Here is a 15324-nt window from a genome sequence, read left to right as displayed (position 1 = left end):
TCAAGTTTGTGGTGGACTTGGCTGTGATAGGTTTATGGTTGGACTTGATGATCTTAAAGGTCCTTTCCAACCTAAATGATTCTATGATTCTAAATCATGATTTACTACATCAGAATCATTCTCCTAACACATTCTCCAAGACTGGTAACAATGGAGATTCCAAAAGATCTCAATTATTGTTATGTGTTGATCCACAACAGATAAACAATAATGGGTCTAAACAAAAGTGAGTCTAAATTATTCTAGCCTGCATAGAAATATAATGAAAAAATAAGCTATCTTCTTCTGGATGACCTTTATGCACTTGAAGACTGTGGTCTCTTCTATAAACTGAGCAAATCCTTAATTTAATCCCCAAATCCATGCTTGTTTTGCAAAAGGATGACAGGTAACCAAATTTATTATTTACAGCATCATCATTGAAACTTGCGTATCTTCAGCAGTTTCACAACAGTTAAGTAACATTTATTTATGAAACTGGATGAGAAACATATGCAGTCTTTTAAAAAAAAATTCAATAAATGCCATTGATTAATAAAGCCCTTAATAATCCAGCTTCACCTCTGAATGATCTTAAGTTACAACGTTGCACCATATAAGGTAGCAAGGGTGGATGTTTCAGATGAGGGAAGCATGGAAAAATTATCCTGTATGAGAAAATTAAATGCATCCAGAAATTGGTGCCAAGGAGTGAAGTTTGGTGGCTTAGCTTACATCCTGGATTTTAAGCATAAGCTATAAATACCCATATACACACAGAACACATTCTGTCTGTTAACTACTATAAGTAAAAACCTGGATTTAAAGGATACAGTTGTATGCATATTCACTAGCAGCTCTCTGTACCATAACAAATACTTAACCAAAAGCATCACATATTTACCTGAAGTTTGGAAAACCTCATTCAGTAGAGCTTCATTTACCACCACCGAACTGACATTTCCAACAGGATGACACCAGCTCTGATAAACAGTTTGAAGAAGAAGGGTTTGAGCTCTAGTTGCTTGAACTGTCAAATTAGGAAGCTCAAATATGCATTCTGTTAGTGGGACATGAGCTCGCTTGGTCCTGTTTAAAATATTGAGAGGAAAAAAAGGAAAATCATTAGTTTAGTGCATAAAAATAACAATTTAAAAACTTAGTCACAGAATACCAGACTATAAGCAGTTAGTTTGTAATGTTGGAGCTGTGTGCCTGTTGAAATTTCTTCTTGTAAGAGCTGATTCTACTTATACTGAAATTCACCCTAAATAGGACTTCTGTTACATGATTTAACTTTATATCTCCCTCCAAAACATAAGAGGAAAAATTATATATTTTTATCTAATTATCTCTTGGTCTTAAAATATTTAATAAAAGCAATTCCAAGGGCTCCCACCAAAATAAGAGCTACTCATAAAATTGTGCAGTTATTAAAAACACAGAAGAAAACTGTTCAAATATTGACTTTTCTGAAAAAATTTTATTTAAAAGCTTGCAGTGAATCACTAAATTGTATATGTCCAGTGATCCAAAAACACAGATCCATACAACAAAATACAAAGAGTTCCACATTCCATATTTCTTCTCATATTCCATATCTGGCTGACATAGAGGTCATTAAGTGATTCTAATATTTTTTCAATGCCTTTTACCATACAATTAGGGAGGAGGAACAGGCAGTGACAGGCATAAGAAGGGCAGTGCAAGGTAAAGAACATTCTGTTTGGAAATAAATTCTTAGGTGACAATATAGTCCACTATCAACAAGAAGGCTCTACCATAACTATAGCAAAGTTAGTAAGTTACTTTTTCTTCCTAATATATACACTATTACCTGAAATTAAGCAACAGATTGATTTACTACATTCAATGAAAACTGCAAAGGTTCTTTAATATTCTCTTTTTGGAGCCTTTTCCTGCAGCATATTTACAACTTTATTATTCTTGCCCTAATCACCTCCTGCTCCATCACATTATTTTTTCTAGCGTCCCCAAAATATAATAATCACTGATGCACAGATTAGCTCATTCTCATTTTGGAGAATCTCCTCCATGAGAAGATTTTCAGGGATAAGCCTGAAGCCACATGAAAGTTAACAATATTAGGTTAATGTTCCACTGAGAATCAGAACCTCAGATGAGGGAAAGCTGCTGAAGCTGCTCACACAGTCCTTTAGCTCAGGAAAAAAAGCATCCTTTACCAAAATATTCAAGGGACTGAAAATGTAAAGACATTCCCTTGCAGAGACTGAATGGCTCTTTAGATCAACAAAATCAAAACCTTCCAAGGAACTGTCACGATACACTGCATCTCCTATCTGGCTCCACACGAGAATGCTTGCAGCCAAATGACCTAAACATACGTGAGATCACACTAGCAGTAGACTCTGCGGGAAGCTCCATGAATTCAGAAACAGGCCATTCCTGATGTTCAAACTCTAAAGTCTGTAGCAGCATAAAATGACACAAAATTCTGGGGATAGGAAGTAGACTTCCTTGTACATTCTGCACCTCATTAGGAGACTGACCCTTCACCAAGAAAACTGTGAAGAAAAGCAGCACATCATCACTTCTCAGACCCATGATCATTATCATCTAGAAGAAATAGAATAGCAAAATATTTTGCTGCTAACACTTTTGGCCCATAACCTGCAGATTAGGCCTGTGTGATATATGAAACATGGTTTGGAAACAAGCATTCTGAACATCAGAAGATATGTATCAACCACCATGTTGACACCATGGTACAGTCAAAGGTAATGTCATCACTTTGAATTTGGACTTGCACATACAAGCATTCACTTTAAACTGCAAACATATTTCCTCCCTCAATTCCTTCTTAAAACCAGGAAACAGCTAACTGAGAACTATTTTCTCTGGAACAAAAGGAATTAATCTCATCATGTGTTAGATACCTACAGTATAAACAAACATCTATATCTAAGATGGTTATATAGACCCTTTTAAGGCAAAAGGAAAGAAAATAGGACTTATATACATAACAGAGATCCATTCATTCTAGATCTGAGAATTAAATTAACTGCTTTCTGAAGGTCACTATTTCTGCCCACTGCCTATTAAAGGAGATTACGATAATTATCTCATCTGTGGATGTCTACACCACAGATCAAAGTTTCACAGACAAAGCCCATCCACAAAAGCCAGTTCCATTTCTCCTCATCAAAAATAGAAATAAGGGAATAATATAAATAACTGATTCCTATGAAAGAAGATACTCATGAAAGACTCTTAGAAAATGGATGTAAATACAGATGGAGGACAAAGAACAAACAAAAACAGATATTGCAGCCTTCTGTAATAGTCATCAGTATTCTTTAGACGAAGGTTTTTCAACCTCATAAAGCTTGAAATCAGGACTACCTGTCTCAAAAATGTTGAGAAGGGGGAAGAAACCAGCAACAAGACTGCCTCTGAGTTACAACTCATTTGAAGCTAATGACATAACTGTGCTGCCAGCTTCAAATGCCATTTGCAGAAAAAACACAGATGAAGGAAAAACATTTTATCATCATATGGGAAAACTCAGTCTTGTGTCTGGTAGTAGAAATTACCTTCACAATAAAAAAAGCAATCTATTGTTTGAATGAAATTATCAGTCTTAGAAGTTTGGACCTACCACATTTTGGATCAGTACAGCCTTTGTTGCTAGGAAAACATTAAAACTCATTTGAGGCCTTTTCAGAAGAGATCTTGTATTAAGCCTTGTTTGGTGTGTGGTGTTTTTTTGGGTTTTTTGTTGTTTTTTGTTCATTTGTTTGTTTTTTTAATAGTAGTCACTGACACCGAACAGTGACTTAGAACAAGAAAAATTATATTTGTCCTGTTGGGGGGAACTAAGCATCTCCTACATGCCTTTTCTGCTGGCAGTCATGTAAAGATCTTTCTGGAGTAAATGAGCAGACCACATGCCGACCTCTATGCCTGAGATCACTATCAACAGCAGCACAGTAGGTCACCAAAGGGGTAAGAAATATCTGTACAAAACTCATGAAGCTCTTCCTGCATCTCAGTTCGAAGTTCAAACACACTCCACACCTTTCCTAAAAATGTTCTTCTCCCAAAAAGTACAAACACCATGTGTGGCCATCTGAGAAAAGAATGCATCCAAATACATTTGAAATCTGTTGGTGCAAGAAAGCCATTTAAAAAAAAAAAAAATTTTGTCTACACTTCAAAAAATAAACTAGTTAGAAAATTAGAACTACTTTAAGGACAGACAAAACATAAGCTGAAAATAATACCAGTATTAAGTCAGGCAAACAAGGAAAGATGCTGCCTGGTTAACAGAAACTAAAGAAAAACACTTTGACTCAGATAGACAGCCAAAAGAAACCAACAGCATGGAACATACTCAGACAGTTTCTACCGCACAAGAGGACACAAAAAAAATAAAATCACTCTCTCGTGGACACAATTAGATAAGACATATCACCCATTCCAGCTCCTCAGATACACAAACATTCCTCTGTATAAATGTACATCATCTAGTCACTAGAAGAAAAGCTCTGGGTTCCATGAAAAGCACAGGTGGGCCTGCACACTGTGGCCTTTTCTAATGCTGGTCCCAAGTCAGAACTTGAACTTGCTTTCCTAGAATTTCCTCTAGTGTAATTCCAAGCTCTGTAATTTATAAATTTAAGCACAAAATGTGTGCACAAGTAGAAGAGTATATAAAGTGATTCTGTACTTTGGAAAATCCATCCCTGTAAAACAAATTGCTATATACACAATAAATTTAAAAAAAAAATCTATTTTAAAACTCAAGATTAAACAGACAGTGCAAACCATTTCTCTTTATGTAGAATTGAAGCTGGAAAACTAGATATGCATGTTAGTAAAGCTTTTGCAGGCATTACAAGGAAAGAAATGTAATGCATAGTGATATCACTATCAGAATGTTTCCTAGTATTCCTTTTTCTCAAGCCATATATTGTGATTTTTTTATTATTTATCTCACAGCAGAAGTGCGCTGTAGCATTTTTCCTTTCTGTTCCTTTTCCTTTTGTTATTCTTTCAGATAACTTCTATTTTCTACTTTCCCCTCTTATTTCTGAATATTATTTTGCAAGATTTCAGGAAAAAAGTGTCTGAATATTTCAAAAGACAGGTTCCCTAATGTAAAATGGAGAAGGAAAAAAGAAGGTAGAAAACCTTTTCCAACAAAATTCAGGACAAACATGACTTTGCAATAATTCCATCTAAAATAACACATCTAAAATCTGTATTAACAAATTCATGTACTTTGCACGGGGGGTGGTGTCTATGAAGAGCTGTGACGATCAAGGCATACAATATGGCAGTGGAAAAGATTCTGCTTTAAAAGTTTGACTATTCATTTAATACATATTACAGCTACTGTACTGAACTATGCTAAACTTAAAACCTAAGTTTCACATAAAGTAGTCCCTTATGGGTAATAACAGTGTATGAATTGTTTTTTAACAATATGCAAATTCCACACTTACTGTACTTTAACAATCCCACAGGAATAAAGTCTACTGGTCCTTTTCAGGTAACTTTGGAGGAATGGGAAGTTGAAGAAAATAAATCCTTTTTTATAGAAAAAAAGAAAATTGAGGCAGGGGAGGAAGTATTGTACCATGTGTGCAGCAAATGTTGCTTAAAGGAAATTTTAACTAGACCTGGCTAGTGATGAAAGCGCATTTATAATTCAGGATTTATTATACTAGTTTTGAAACACAAATAATGCATTTAAAATAATTTAAAATACAAGCTTGCTACCAAACTGCACCTGTTAATACAGAAAATCCATCATTAATAAGGTACTGAGCTATATTTAACCAAGTTTTATGACCCAAGAGATGTATTCAAGCAATAAGTGAAAATACAAGTACAAATATTTTTTTCAGTAAACCAAGTCAGATCTGTGTTTCTGTATTGTATCTTTAAATTTGTGTTAAGCAAATGAATGTGATTTCATATCAAAACTCTCTACCATATTAAACCAGTTATGGCACATAGTTGGAGTCTAAAACCACTATTTAAACCACACTTTAAAACTGTAACAACAATAGAAATAATTATTTCTTAAATCTTTACACTCAAGAGTTAAGATGCAGTTCTGAACATATGTTCATTTAACTCAACAGGTTAAAAAACTACCAATTCAAACACTCTTCTCTAGGGGAAAATAAATCCTAGCATAACTAGCAGGATAGGCTACTCATTAAAGCTGAATTTGGATGAGTTCCAGAATAAATTTAAGGAAATATGAACAAGCAAGTCTTGCTGTGTAGTGGCATGGAGTGAAAATGAAGCTGTCCTAATTAAATGATTTTTAAATACACTTTGGTTGTACTCAGTTTGCTGACAAACTGTAATACAGACTTGCTGAAATATTTGGATAAATCTGGCGTACCATTAAAGAAAATAGTTGTCTTTGCTGTTTTTAAATGAAAACATGAATTGGTCCTTATTATACACCATGCATAGGCACCCATATAACCAATCCATGTAAGTTCACAGGCCTGCTATGAAATATTTTCAGTTTGTAGACTTTAGGAACAGCAACTCATTCTTTTAAAATCAACACCTCAGAGTGATTGAAAGAATATAGTGGTGAACAGCTGGGTCCAGAGGTTTATATAGCGTCCCCAACTGCAAAGCTGGAACCTGCAAAATGTTTCCAAAAATTTAATTTTTGTTATTACTCATATCCTGTACAGTAAAATACGCTTAGTTCATTTTTTCCAAAGTAACAAAACCAGTAACCTGCTACTAGAACCCAGCAACTGTGCTTTAGAAGAACCTGAATGTAATTTAAACGCCTAAATAATTTCAGACGGCATTTGAACACCTTTCCTCTTAGGCAAACAGAAAATGTATGCTGGTTTTATAACTGATATGCACAAAGGCTTCATCTACATACCTACAACCAATCCGTATTTCTACTTAATCTCATTTTTCATATCAACTTAAAAAAAATTACAGTTTTGATCCTTTTTCTCAACATTTAAGCAACTCTTACTGGGTAAGGGAAACAATGTCTAGCTACTAAATGATAAATACCTACACTCTGAATGGAGCACGGAGGGAGAAGAAGAAAGGAAAAGGAAGTTAACCACTACCTTCTTGGAATTACTATTTTTTTAGATGCAAGACTGAAGTCACTACTATTCACAATAAAAAACAGTCATATCGTACGTCTGCATACACTAACAGAATTTTTAGTCTTCACACAGCAACATACTGTTATTTGTGCTAAAGGATGAAGTTTATTATCAAGAAATAACAGTTAAACCCACTTTGGAACACTTCATTCCAAAAACATCTCCAAGACTCATGTCTTCAAAATCTCTTCTGCTCTTCTACAGGCTTCACTAAAGGTTGCCTGACATCTTATGTCATCTCTTACACAGGTGACTTTTCAGCAGCTGCTGCTGACTTTGCCTCTTATTTGTAGGAGACACTGCTAATCATACAATTTATGACAAGGGAGAAAACAACGAACTCCAAGATTCACCAACTTTTTTTTTTTTGATGAATAAAAAAATATAACTTTTTCTTTCTGAAAATTTTAGGTATGGGATTAGAAGGGAACAACATGATCATGTCAAAACTGACTTCCGTATAGTATTCTTTTTAACATCAGTTCTGGAATTGAAATTGTCAGTGATAAAAAAAGTTTGTAAACTGTTAATTCATATGCAAAATTCAGAAAACATACACAGATTTCCTTGAAACTACTGTGAAAACAAAGCAACACAGACAAAATACAAGCTTCAATATGTCTTAGAAAATGAACAGAGATTATCCATTCTCAATTCTTAGTACAGCATGTGTTTTAACAGAATAACAAAATTTAGCTTTATACAGCACAGCAAAAATAAATGCATTATTACAAGAACAAAAATAACTAATAAAATCAAACAAATATCTAAAATGAAGAAATCTTGAAAAAAAATCCCTTTGAGGCAAAGAATACAAGACTCTGGACATACATGCTAGGAGTTCTAAACTTGGATTGTTTTTAAAATCATTTAGGTTTTTTGTTACATTAAAAATTAGGATCATTAGGTTAAAAATTATGATCATTACATGCAAATAGTTATACTGGTTGGTGAAGCAACAAGGAAGCGAGAACCAGTGACCTCAGTGGGACGGTTATTGTAACTTTATCTGCTCTAAGACACCAAGAGAAAAATCATAGAATCATAGAATCATAGAATCATTATGGTTGGAAGAGACCTCAAAGATCATCAAGTCCAACCGTACACCTGATGCCACCCTGTCCACTAAACCATGTCTTGAAGTGCCACATCTAAACGTTTTTTGAACATCTCCAGGGACGAATACTCCACCACCTCCCTAGGGAGCCTGTTCCAATGCCTAACAACTCTAACAGTGAAGAAGTTCTTTCTAATGTCCAGTAAATGTTGAAGGCTGCAAGAAAACAGAGACCTGGAATGTGAGGGTAGGAAAGTCACCATTTCCCTCAGCTTGAATCCAGTCACACTAAGCATCAGATGAGTCTTTCTACCTACTGGAATAAAAGTTTAAGAAAGAAGGCAAGAAAGCAGTCTGTCTCCATTTCCAGTTATTGCCTATGTGCCTCAAAATGTATCAGATTTAAACTAAAAATTTGTTAATACCAACAAGGGATAACCCGGTCGGGTTTTCAGTCTTATTTTTGGACACATGATAAACTAAGGTGGTTGCTGAAACTGTAATGCAGGAACATGTTAAACCTGCAGTTGCATTAGAGAAACGCGTTTAGGATGTTTAGATCAAATTCAGTTTACGGGCCTTGGGAAAGCTCATCAATGGGACAGATGCGAGGGATCTGAACTCGCATCAAATAGCAAGTGGAGGTCAGTCACTAATTGCTATTTCTTCCTTTGAAAAACAAACTCTTTTCTTCTAATCACTAGTTAACACTTGTCTCCAGAAAGAATCATTAAAGTGATAGGAGCCATCTATAAAAGAACAAAATTCCACATTCCCTGCTCTGAGGAGATAACAACATGAGCCCTCAGTCTTCTTTATTAACATACATGGTTAGCCTTATATACATCAACCACCAACTGAATCTTGTGCAGAAAGTTATAACTCTGAAGAACTGCATCTTCATAACTCCACAAGGTCGGGGCAGGGTGGGGGAGGCGGATCAGAAAACCAGGGATAAGCAAGTCTCCTCATGGAATGCGATTAATGCCAATTCAGGACATCTTGTCTTTCTTACACTTTAAACACCTATTCTTTCTTTACTTTTGCAAGAAGGTCTAACTTTTTTACTTGGATCTAGGAATCTGATTGTCATTGACTGTGGATATTAGTGGGGACAAGGGAAGGGATACGACATTTTGCTGTATTATGTTTAATGATGCAAATACAAGGATCATGAGAAAAACTGGTACTCATTACAGTGACCAAAGATCAAAACATATTTTAAAAAAATTATGAAAAAAACCAAACAGAAAGACACCTGGAAAGAAGCAAGAACTTTCTATAGGGAACCACTCACTTGATGAAGGTAGTACAGAGGGAATCACACCAGAGGCAAAGCACTTTTACATCTATTATTTGAGTTGTGTGTTGTATATTTTGAGGAGAACCAGCTCCTACTTGGAAAAGCAGCAACACCAAAATAAATGCAATCATTATCATTTACTTCCTGGTAAATGATAATTTCGGGAGGTGGGGGCGGGTAGAGAAGATATCAGCTGGAACTTGGAGATGCTGTAACTAAATGGCTGCAGACCACCAAAACCACCAGAGGTAACCAGGTAAAAGTTGCTAGTGACTACAAACCTCCAACCAGCAGAGATCTGTGTTCATTAAAACAAAGTGTTACATTTTTTCATAGCTTTCGTAAATCCAGTATTATTGCTTTGGATACAACAGTGTAATCTGTTTCAGTAGCCACAGGGGTGGAACACTGTTTGGGGAACTGCATTGCCACAGAGCAGCCTGCTTTACTGTCCAGAGAAGCAACCTCATCCTCTCTCTTTTTCTCTTCCCCCACACACAATCCCACAAGCAGCAGCAACAACCATTAAATCAACCCGCTAAATCTGCCACACAGAGCCATTTGGTTGCCATTAGCAGGTAAAACAGGGAGCCAGGAGGGCTCAGAAACATGCTGGTGCTCAAAGAAAACTGCACTGATCAACCCAGTCATCTGCTGACCATGATGCCACAAAACAGGAACAGGACGCAAAGGCTGCTGCCATTTGGCAAGGAGATCCACGCTTAACCTGGTGTTATCAGGGGAGCAAGAGTCATGACTAGGGCAGCCCTGAGAACAGCAACTACTTCCATCACCCCTTCTTGCTGTCAGAAGAGCAGCAGCTCTCAGAAAATGTCCCTTCAATCTGAGGGAAATTCACACGGTCAATTCAGCAGCTAATAATACACTCACAACCAGATATTTTGTAGGATACAGGATATGATTTTGTAGGATAGAATTTTGTTGAATTACTTGGAGCACAAATAAAGATTTTTTAGAGATTTCTATCCAATATGGTCTTTTAAAATTGCAACTCATTATTTTGTTTTTAAGTTACTATCAAATTAACTTTCTTATTCCCAGAGCTGCAAAATTTGGTATCTTAAACACAAATTAATTATATCCTAATAAATTTATTTCAAAATGTGCAGATATTTAACTTCTTAGTCTATTCCATTCTATTATTTCAAATGTCAAACTCCTTTTCCTAACCCCAATTTTACAATGTGTCTTTCCTCTTTGCTTTTTCTTACAACACTTCAGAAATTATCACATATGTTCAAAAGTTACATATACATTATTTACAAGAAAACAGCTCAGCTCATGGGCCCTATCTATGGTGAGGACCTTCCTGTTTGCCAGAGCCAGTACAGCTGACTAGACACAACCCTATTCTGTAGAAGGGAAAACTTCAGTGTAGAGCTGCATTTTATGTGGAGGAAAAGTTGCTATCCCAGAAGTCTGACCCTTCTCCAAACAACACAGATGTGAGGAACTCTCAAGAATGCTGATATGGTGAACAGAGGCTTTGTTTCCTCATCTGAAGACACCTCCTAAAGTAAGGACATTAGCAAGTCTTGCAAGCTAGGAACAAGGGTTTGTGAGAGTTAATTGAGACAGAAGATAGGAAGGATAGCTCCTCTTTCTGGGGAGCAAGAGAGGGGAACTGCTTCGAGCAGGAACAGTCACAAGGACAGATCCACAGACTTTGCCATCTCATAAAAAGCTATACAACTTGCAGAGCATTCTCCCAACTCTTGTGGAAACAGCAAGACCGAAAGTGACAGAAGATGACAGTGACATTTGAGAAGGAAAGAGGCACAAAAAGGCCCAGACAATTATCTTCCTCTCACAAGTTCCAAATGGTAAGAAGAAAAGAAAGAAAAAACCCAATACAGTGGGATTAATAGATTTGGGATTATGGCACAAGGATGGAGAAAAGACAGTATGAAAAAGAGAATCAAATATGAGAACACAAAGAAAAAGCGGCATCTTTAGAGTATTTCCAATAAAACGCTTGGAAGATTGGAAGAATAATGTAAGAATAGAAGAAACTCCAAGCACATGTGAAGAGAACAAGCTGTATGACTGAATCTTCTTTGAAAGTGCTTGGAAACTGAAAGGAGGGGTCAGGAAAAATTAAATTCTATTTAGAGCATTAAGAGGAAGATAGTTGTGGAATGAAATGCTGACAATGGGAACAGAAAGAAAATACTCACATCTAACCCATATACACACTAGTACACAAACCTCCTTTCCTGCCCTCCATCACATATACCATTTTTGAACACATAGTCACTCATCTCCAAGTACTCCAATGAAAATTGTGTGAAACAGAAAAAAGTGACCAAATGTAGATAAATTTGCCTAATTATTCTTTTTCTTGAAGATTATTAACAGCTGTAGAGTTGTTAGAAGATGGACCACAACTCACCAAAAGAAGCACAAAATTCCCATTTTGTTTCCTCTCTGAAAAGTTTAAAGATCTTCTTGGGAACTAAGACAGTTTCAAATTCCCTGCTAAAGATTTAAGAGCTGAACACAACCTAGCTTCAAGTGAGTGCTAATAACTGATCCAAATAAGAAACTTTGTCCAAAAATGTAAGGTGGTTAGGATTTGGGGTTTTCTGTGAATTTCTTCTATTAAATACTTTTGCATACTGCTTCTTTTATTTCATAAAGAGATAAAATCTTTTGGTGGAAAAAGATGCATTTACAGCGAGAGAAAAAAGGTTGTTTGAAATTCTGGCAAGTTTTTTTATAGCTAGACCATAAAGGTCAGAGAGGTAAGAAGGTGCATGTCTGCATTAGCTAAAAGAAAATAAATGTTTGAACTAGAATATTGCACTGAATGGACATGGCACCAACAGAAAGCAGGGAAGACTGAAAAAAAAAAATCAAAGCCATATTTCTGGATTCACAAGCAACTACTGCATTCTATTAAATCCAGAAAGGTAAATAAAAGCATGTAACTCCACTCTTCCCTGCCTGAAAGTACTCCAAAAGCCAGTTCTAGTATCCTTTAAGATAGAAGTTATAGCATCAAAAGGAAGTTGTTGGAAGGGGGGAAGAGTGTTTTGTTTTTCCCTCTTACCAGAAAAGCCTTTAATATAGCAAAGGATGAGTCAAGGGTATTATCAACAGCAAAGACATGAATGGACAAGGTGTGCTCATGATTCACATGTATACACTGCATAACAGCAGAGAGTATAAAGGCTGTTAAAATTATTATATTGTAGCCTCATTAATTAGCAACTTCATAAGAATTTTAAAGGATATCAGAAGCTATTTAAAGCAAAACATTAAATCTCAGTAAATGCAAAATACTTTCTACTTCAAAGACTAGAATTATTGTTAAATCTAAAATTTACCATCTTAAGCACTGACTCTGCCATTGACCTTACACCATGCTTTCCTCAAAAAGAACACAAACCCTGAAGCAGTTTCTATGGATATAGGGTTTTTGCGTTCAGTTTTGGTCTATTCACTGTAAGTCTCATTATGTCCATTTCTCACTTAAAAACTCCACAAGCCCTAGTGAGTCTTCAAAATTGTCACATACACACATACTGAAGAAAAGATACGGTCAAGTAAAACACAATGCGAGAAAAACATTTTCTTGCTATAATATATGTACACAGCCAAATCCAAGATGTATGCAAAATAAAAGTTATACTCTAACAAATACACATACTTTCAGAGCAAGATATTAAGTCAGTGACAACATTACAATAATTTCATTTTCCCTTTTTTAAAAATTAAAAATACAAAAAAAAAATCAAGATTCTTAATTCTGTCATTTTGCATGTAATGCACATTTTTTGACTATCCAGGGAATATTCTAACCATGCTTACCAAATATATTTCCTTCTATTTGATTGCTCATTTCGGAATCAGTTATTAAACTCAAAGGAAAAGCTAGTTAAACATCAGCAAAGAAAAATAATTAATTTATTTTCAAATGCTTTTGTTTAAAAAACATAATGGATAAAAATTCTGATTAACTGAAAAATGAATCCACAATTCTTGTATTACTGTCTTAATCAACATAATCCTTTCCATTTCTTGCATCAACATCAGAAGCACCTGCAGCAGGTATAACTGATCTCCAAATCTGTTCTGATAAACAGATTTTATTCTCATAGTTTGCTGTTTAAGGGCTTCATCCCACATGAGCCTGACTTCAGTTGTTCTCTTGTTCTTCCTTTTTTGTTCCAATTGCCCTCTAATGTTCTCATCCAAAACATGTCATACTAAAAAAAAAATCTAGTTCAGAAACTGGGAGCTGATGTCCTTTAGACGATTAAAGCCTAATGAAAATCAGACAATGCCTACCAAACACACAGATCCAAACCTCAGCATGTGTTCAATACAGTACCTGTTCCTCAGTATGCAGAGCTGATAGGTTACTTTAACTCAGCTTATTTTTAAAGGCATTTCTAAAGAAATAATAAAGAAAAATACAAAGCTATAAACAGCTAGGACAAAAATGCTTGAGGAAAAGTGGTGAGGATGTTTCCTTGCACACAAACACTTAGCCTAGAACCAAAGACAGATCCTGATCTATGAGAAGGACTATTCCCATAGAAAAGAAAAAGCACATCTGGGTCCCATTGGGAACAAGCATGAAGAGAATACAGCAAACAAATGACACTGGACACAGGACAGTGTGCTTCTCCCGCCTAGAAACGAACACAGATGCAGTAAAACTGCTAAGGTATTATGGACAGCTGAACAGATGAACATGCACTTAAGGCTTTATATTTATGTTATTTGTTGCTCTGAGTGAAGACAAATGCCACTTTTTTTTTTAATAAAATGTTTTAGTCGCCATTTATCATGGTTATCAAGTTCAACTGAGTGTCACATTAACATGCTTGTAAAAATAGGTGCATAGTTTAAGACTACAGAGTTTCTGGTACCTCACTCCAGGGGGAAATTACGCGCACCACTTGAGAGCAAAGCTCTGCAGAGGCAAAAAAAGATATGCTACTGCTTGTGCAGCACCATAACAATGCTCCATAAGTACAATGAAGCTAACTATAAAAATGTAAACAAAATCAGCAATTCTATATAGCTTATTCAATAACCATATAGCTTATTCAAGAAGCCTTTAAACACATAGCCTTGGTGAAGGAAGATTATTTGGTACACAAGGCAAACAATACAACTTCAGAAACATTAACTCCAGGGAACTATACTAGAAATCCTAATGCATGAAAGAACCTAATTTTTATTTCAAGTTTATTGTATTTAACAACTACAAAATTTTAAAATAGTGCCTTCAATCCTATCAATTCACATGGCATTTTCTTAAAAAGAAGATGCAACGAAAAAAAGTGGAAGGTAAGAAAGCAACTGCAACACTAAAGTACACCCCTTCAAAATCCTATGTAATAACCAACATTTTAATGGGGCTGGCTAGTAGGATGACACCACAGTTGACCTCCATGCCCTTCAGGTTCAGGGTGCATGTTTCAAGCAGGTTACATCCTTATTTGCCAACTAAGGCCAAGTGCAGGCTCCAGTGATAGTCTGTGCCTGTGCACACTGTTTACCTGTTAGATTGCTCCCTGCCAGGCTTGGGCCACAGCAGCTGGCACTTTCTCAAACAATGCTAAAGGGACCAAGCATGCCAGCAGCTGTCCCCAGGTTGAAGTCTGACCATAGCCTTCTGAGCTTCAATTTTTTCTTTTCCCTCCCTTCAGGAGTGGAAGGGAAAGCTACAGGTAGGCACGTGGATATGAACTGAGCCACGAGAGGCCACCAGGACTCAGGGCCACAGATTGGTTTCTAGAATGTTTTATTTAGTATAGGTGCCAGCTCAGAGACAGTATTACTTTGATTCATGG

General features: G+C 36.0%; 1 protein-coding gene across 1 annotated transcript in view; it reads right to left on the bottom strand.

The window, feature by feature from the left end:
• Positions 1–15324, bottom strand: part of LOC104162375 (vacuolar protein sorting-associated protein 13B-like) — a gene marked incomplete at its 3' end in the record, with an annotated part of 153263 nt that overhangs the window by 44984 nt on the left and 92955 nt on the right. Inside the window, exon 16 of the mRNA XM_009701093.1 lies at positions 884–1068. Within this exon, the coding sequence (XP_009699395.1) occupies positions 884–1068 (185 nt within the window). The remainder of the gene's footprint in view (positions 1–883; positions 1069–15324) is intronic.

This window comes from Cariama cristata, unplaced genomic scaffold (assembly GCF_000690535.1).
Source record: "Cariama cristata isolate BGI_N322 unplaced genomic scaffold, ASM69053v1 scaffold6670, whole genome shotgun sequence".
NCBI classification, from domain to species: Eukaryota; Metazoa; Chordata; class Aves; order Cariamiformes; family Cariamidae; genus Cariama; species Cariama cristata.
The sequence above is the reverse complement of the archived record's forward strand: the minus strand, read 5'-3'. Positions and strand labels throughout refer to the sequence as shown.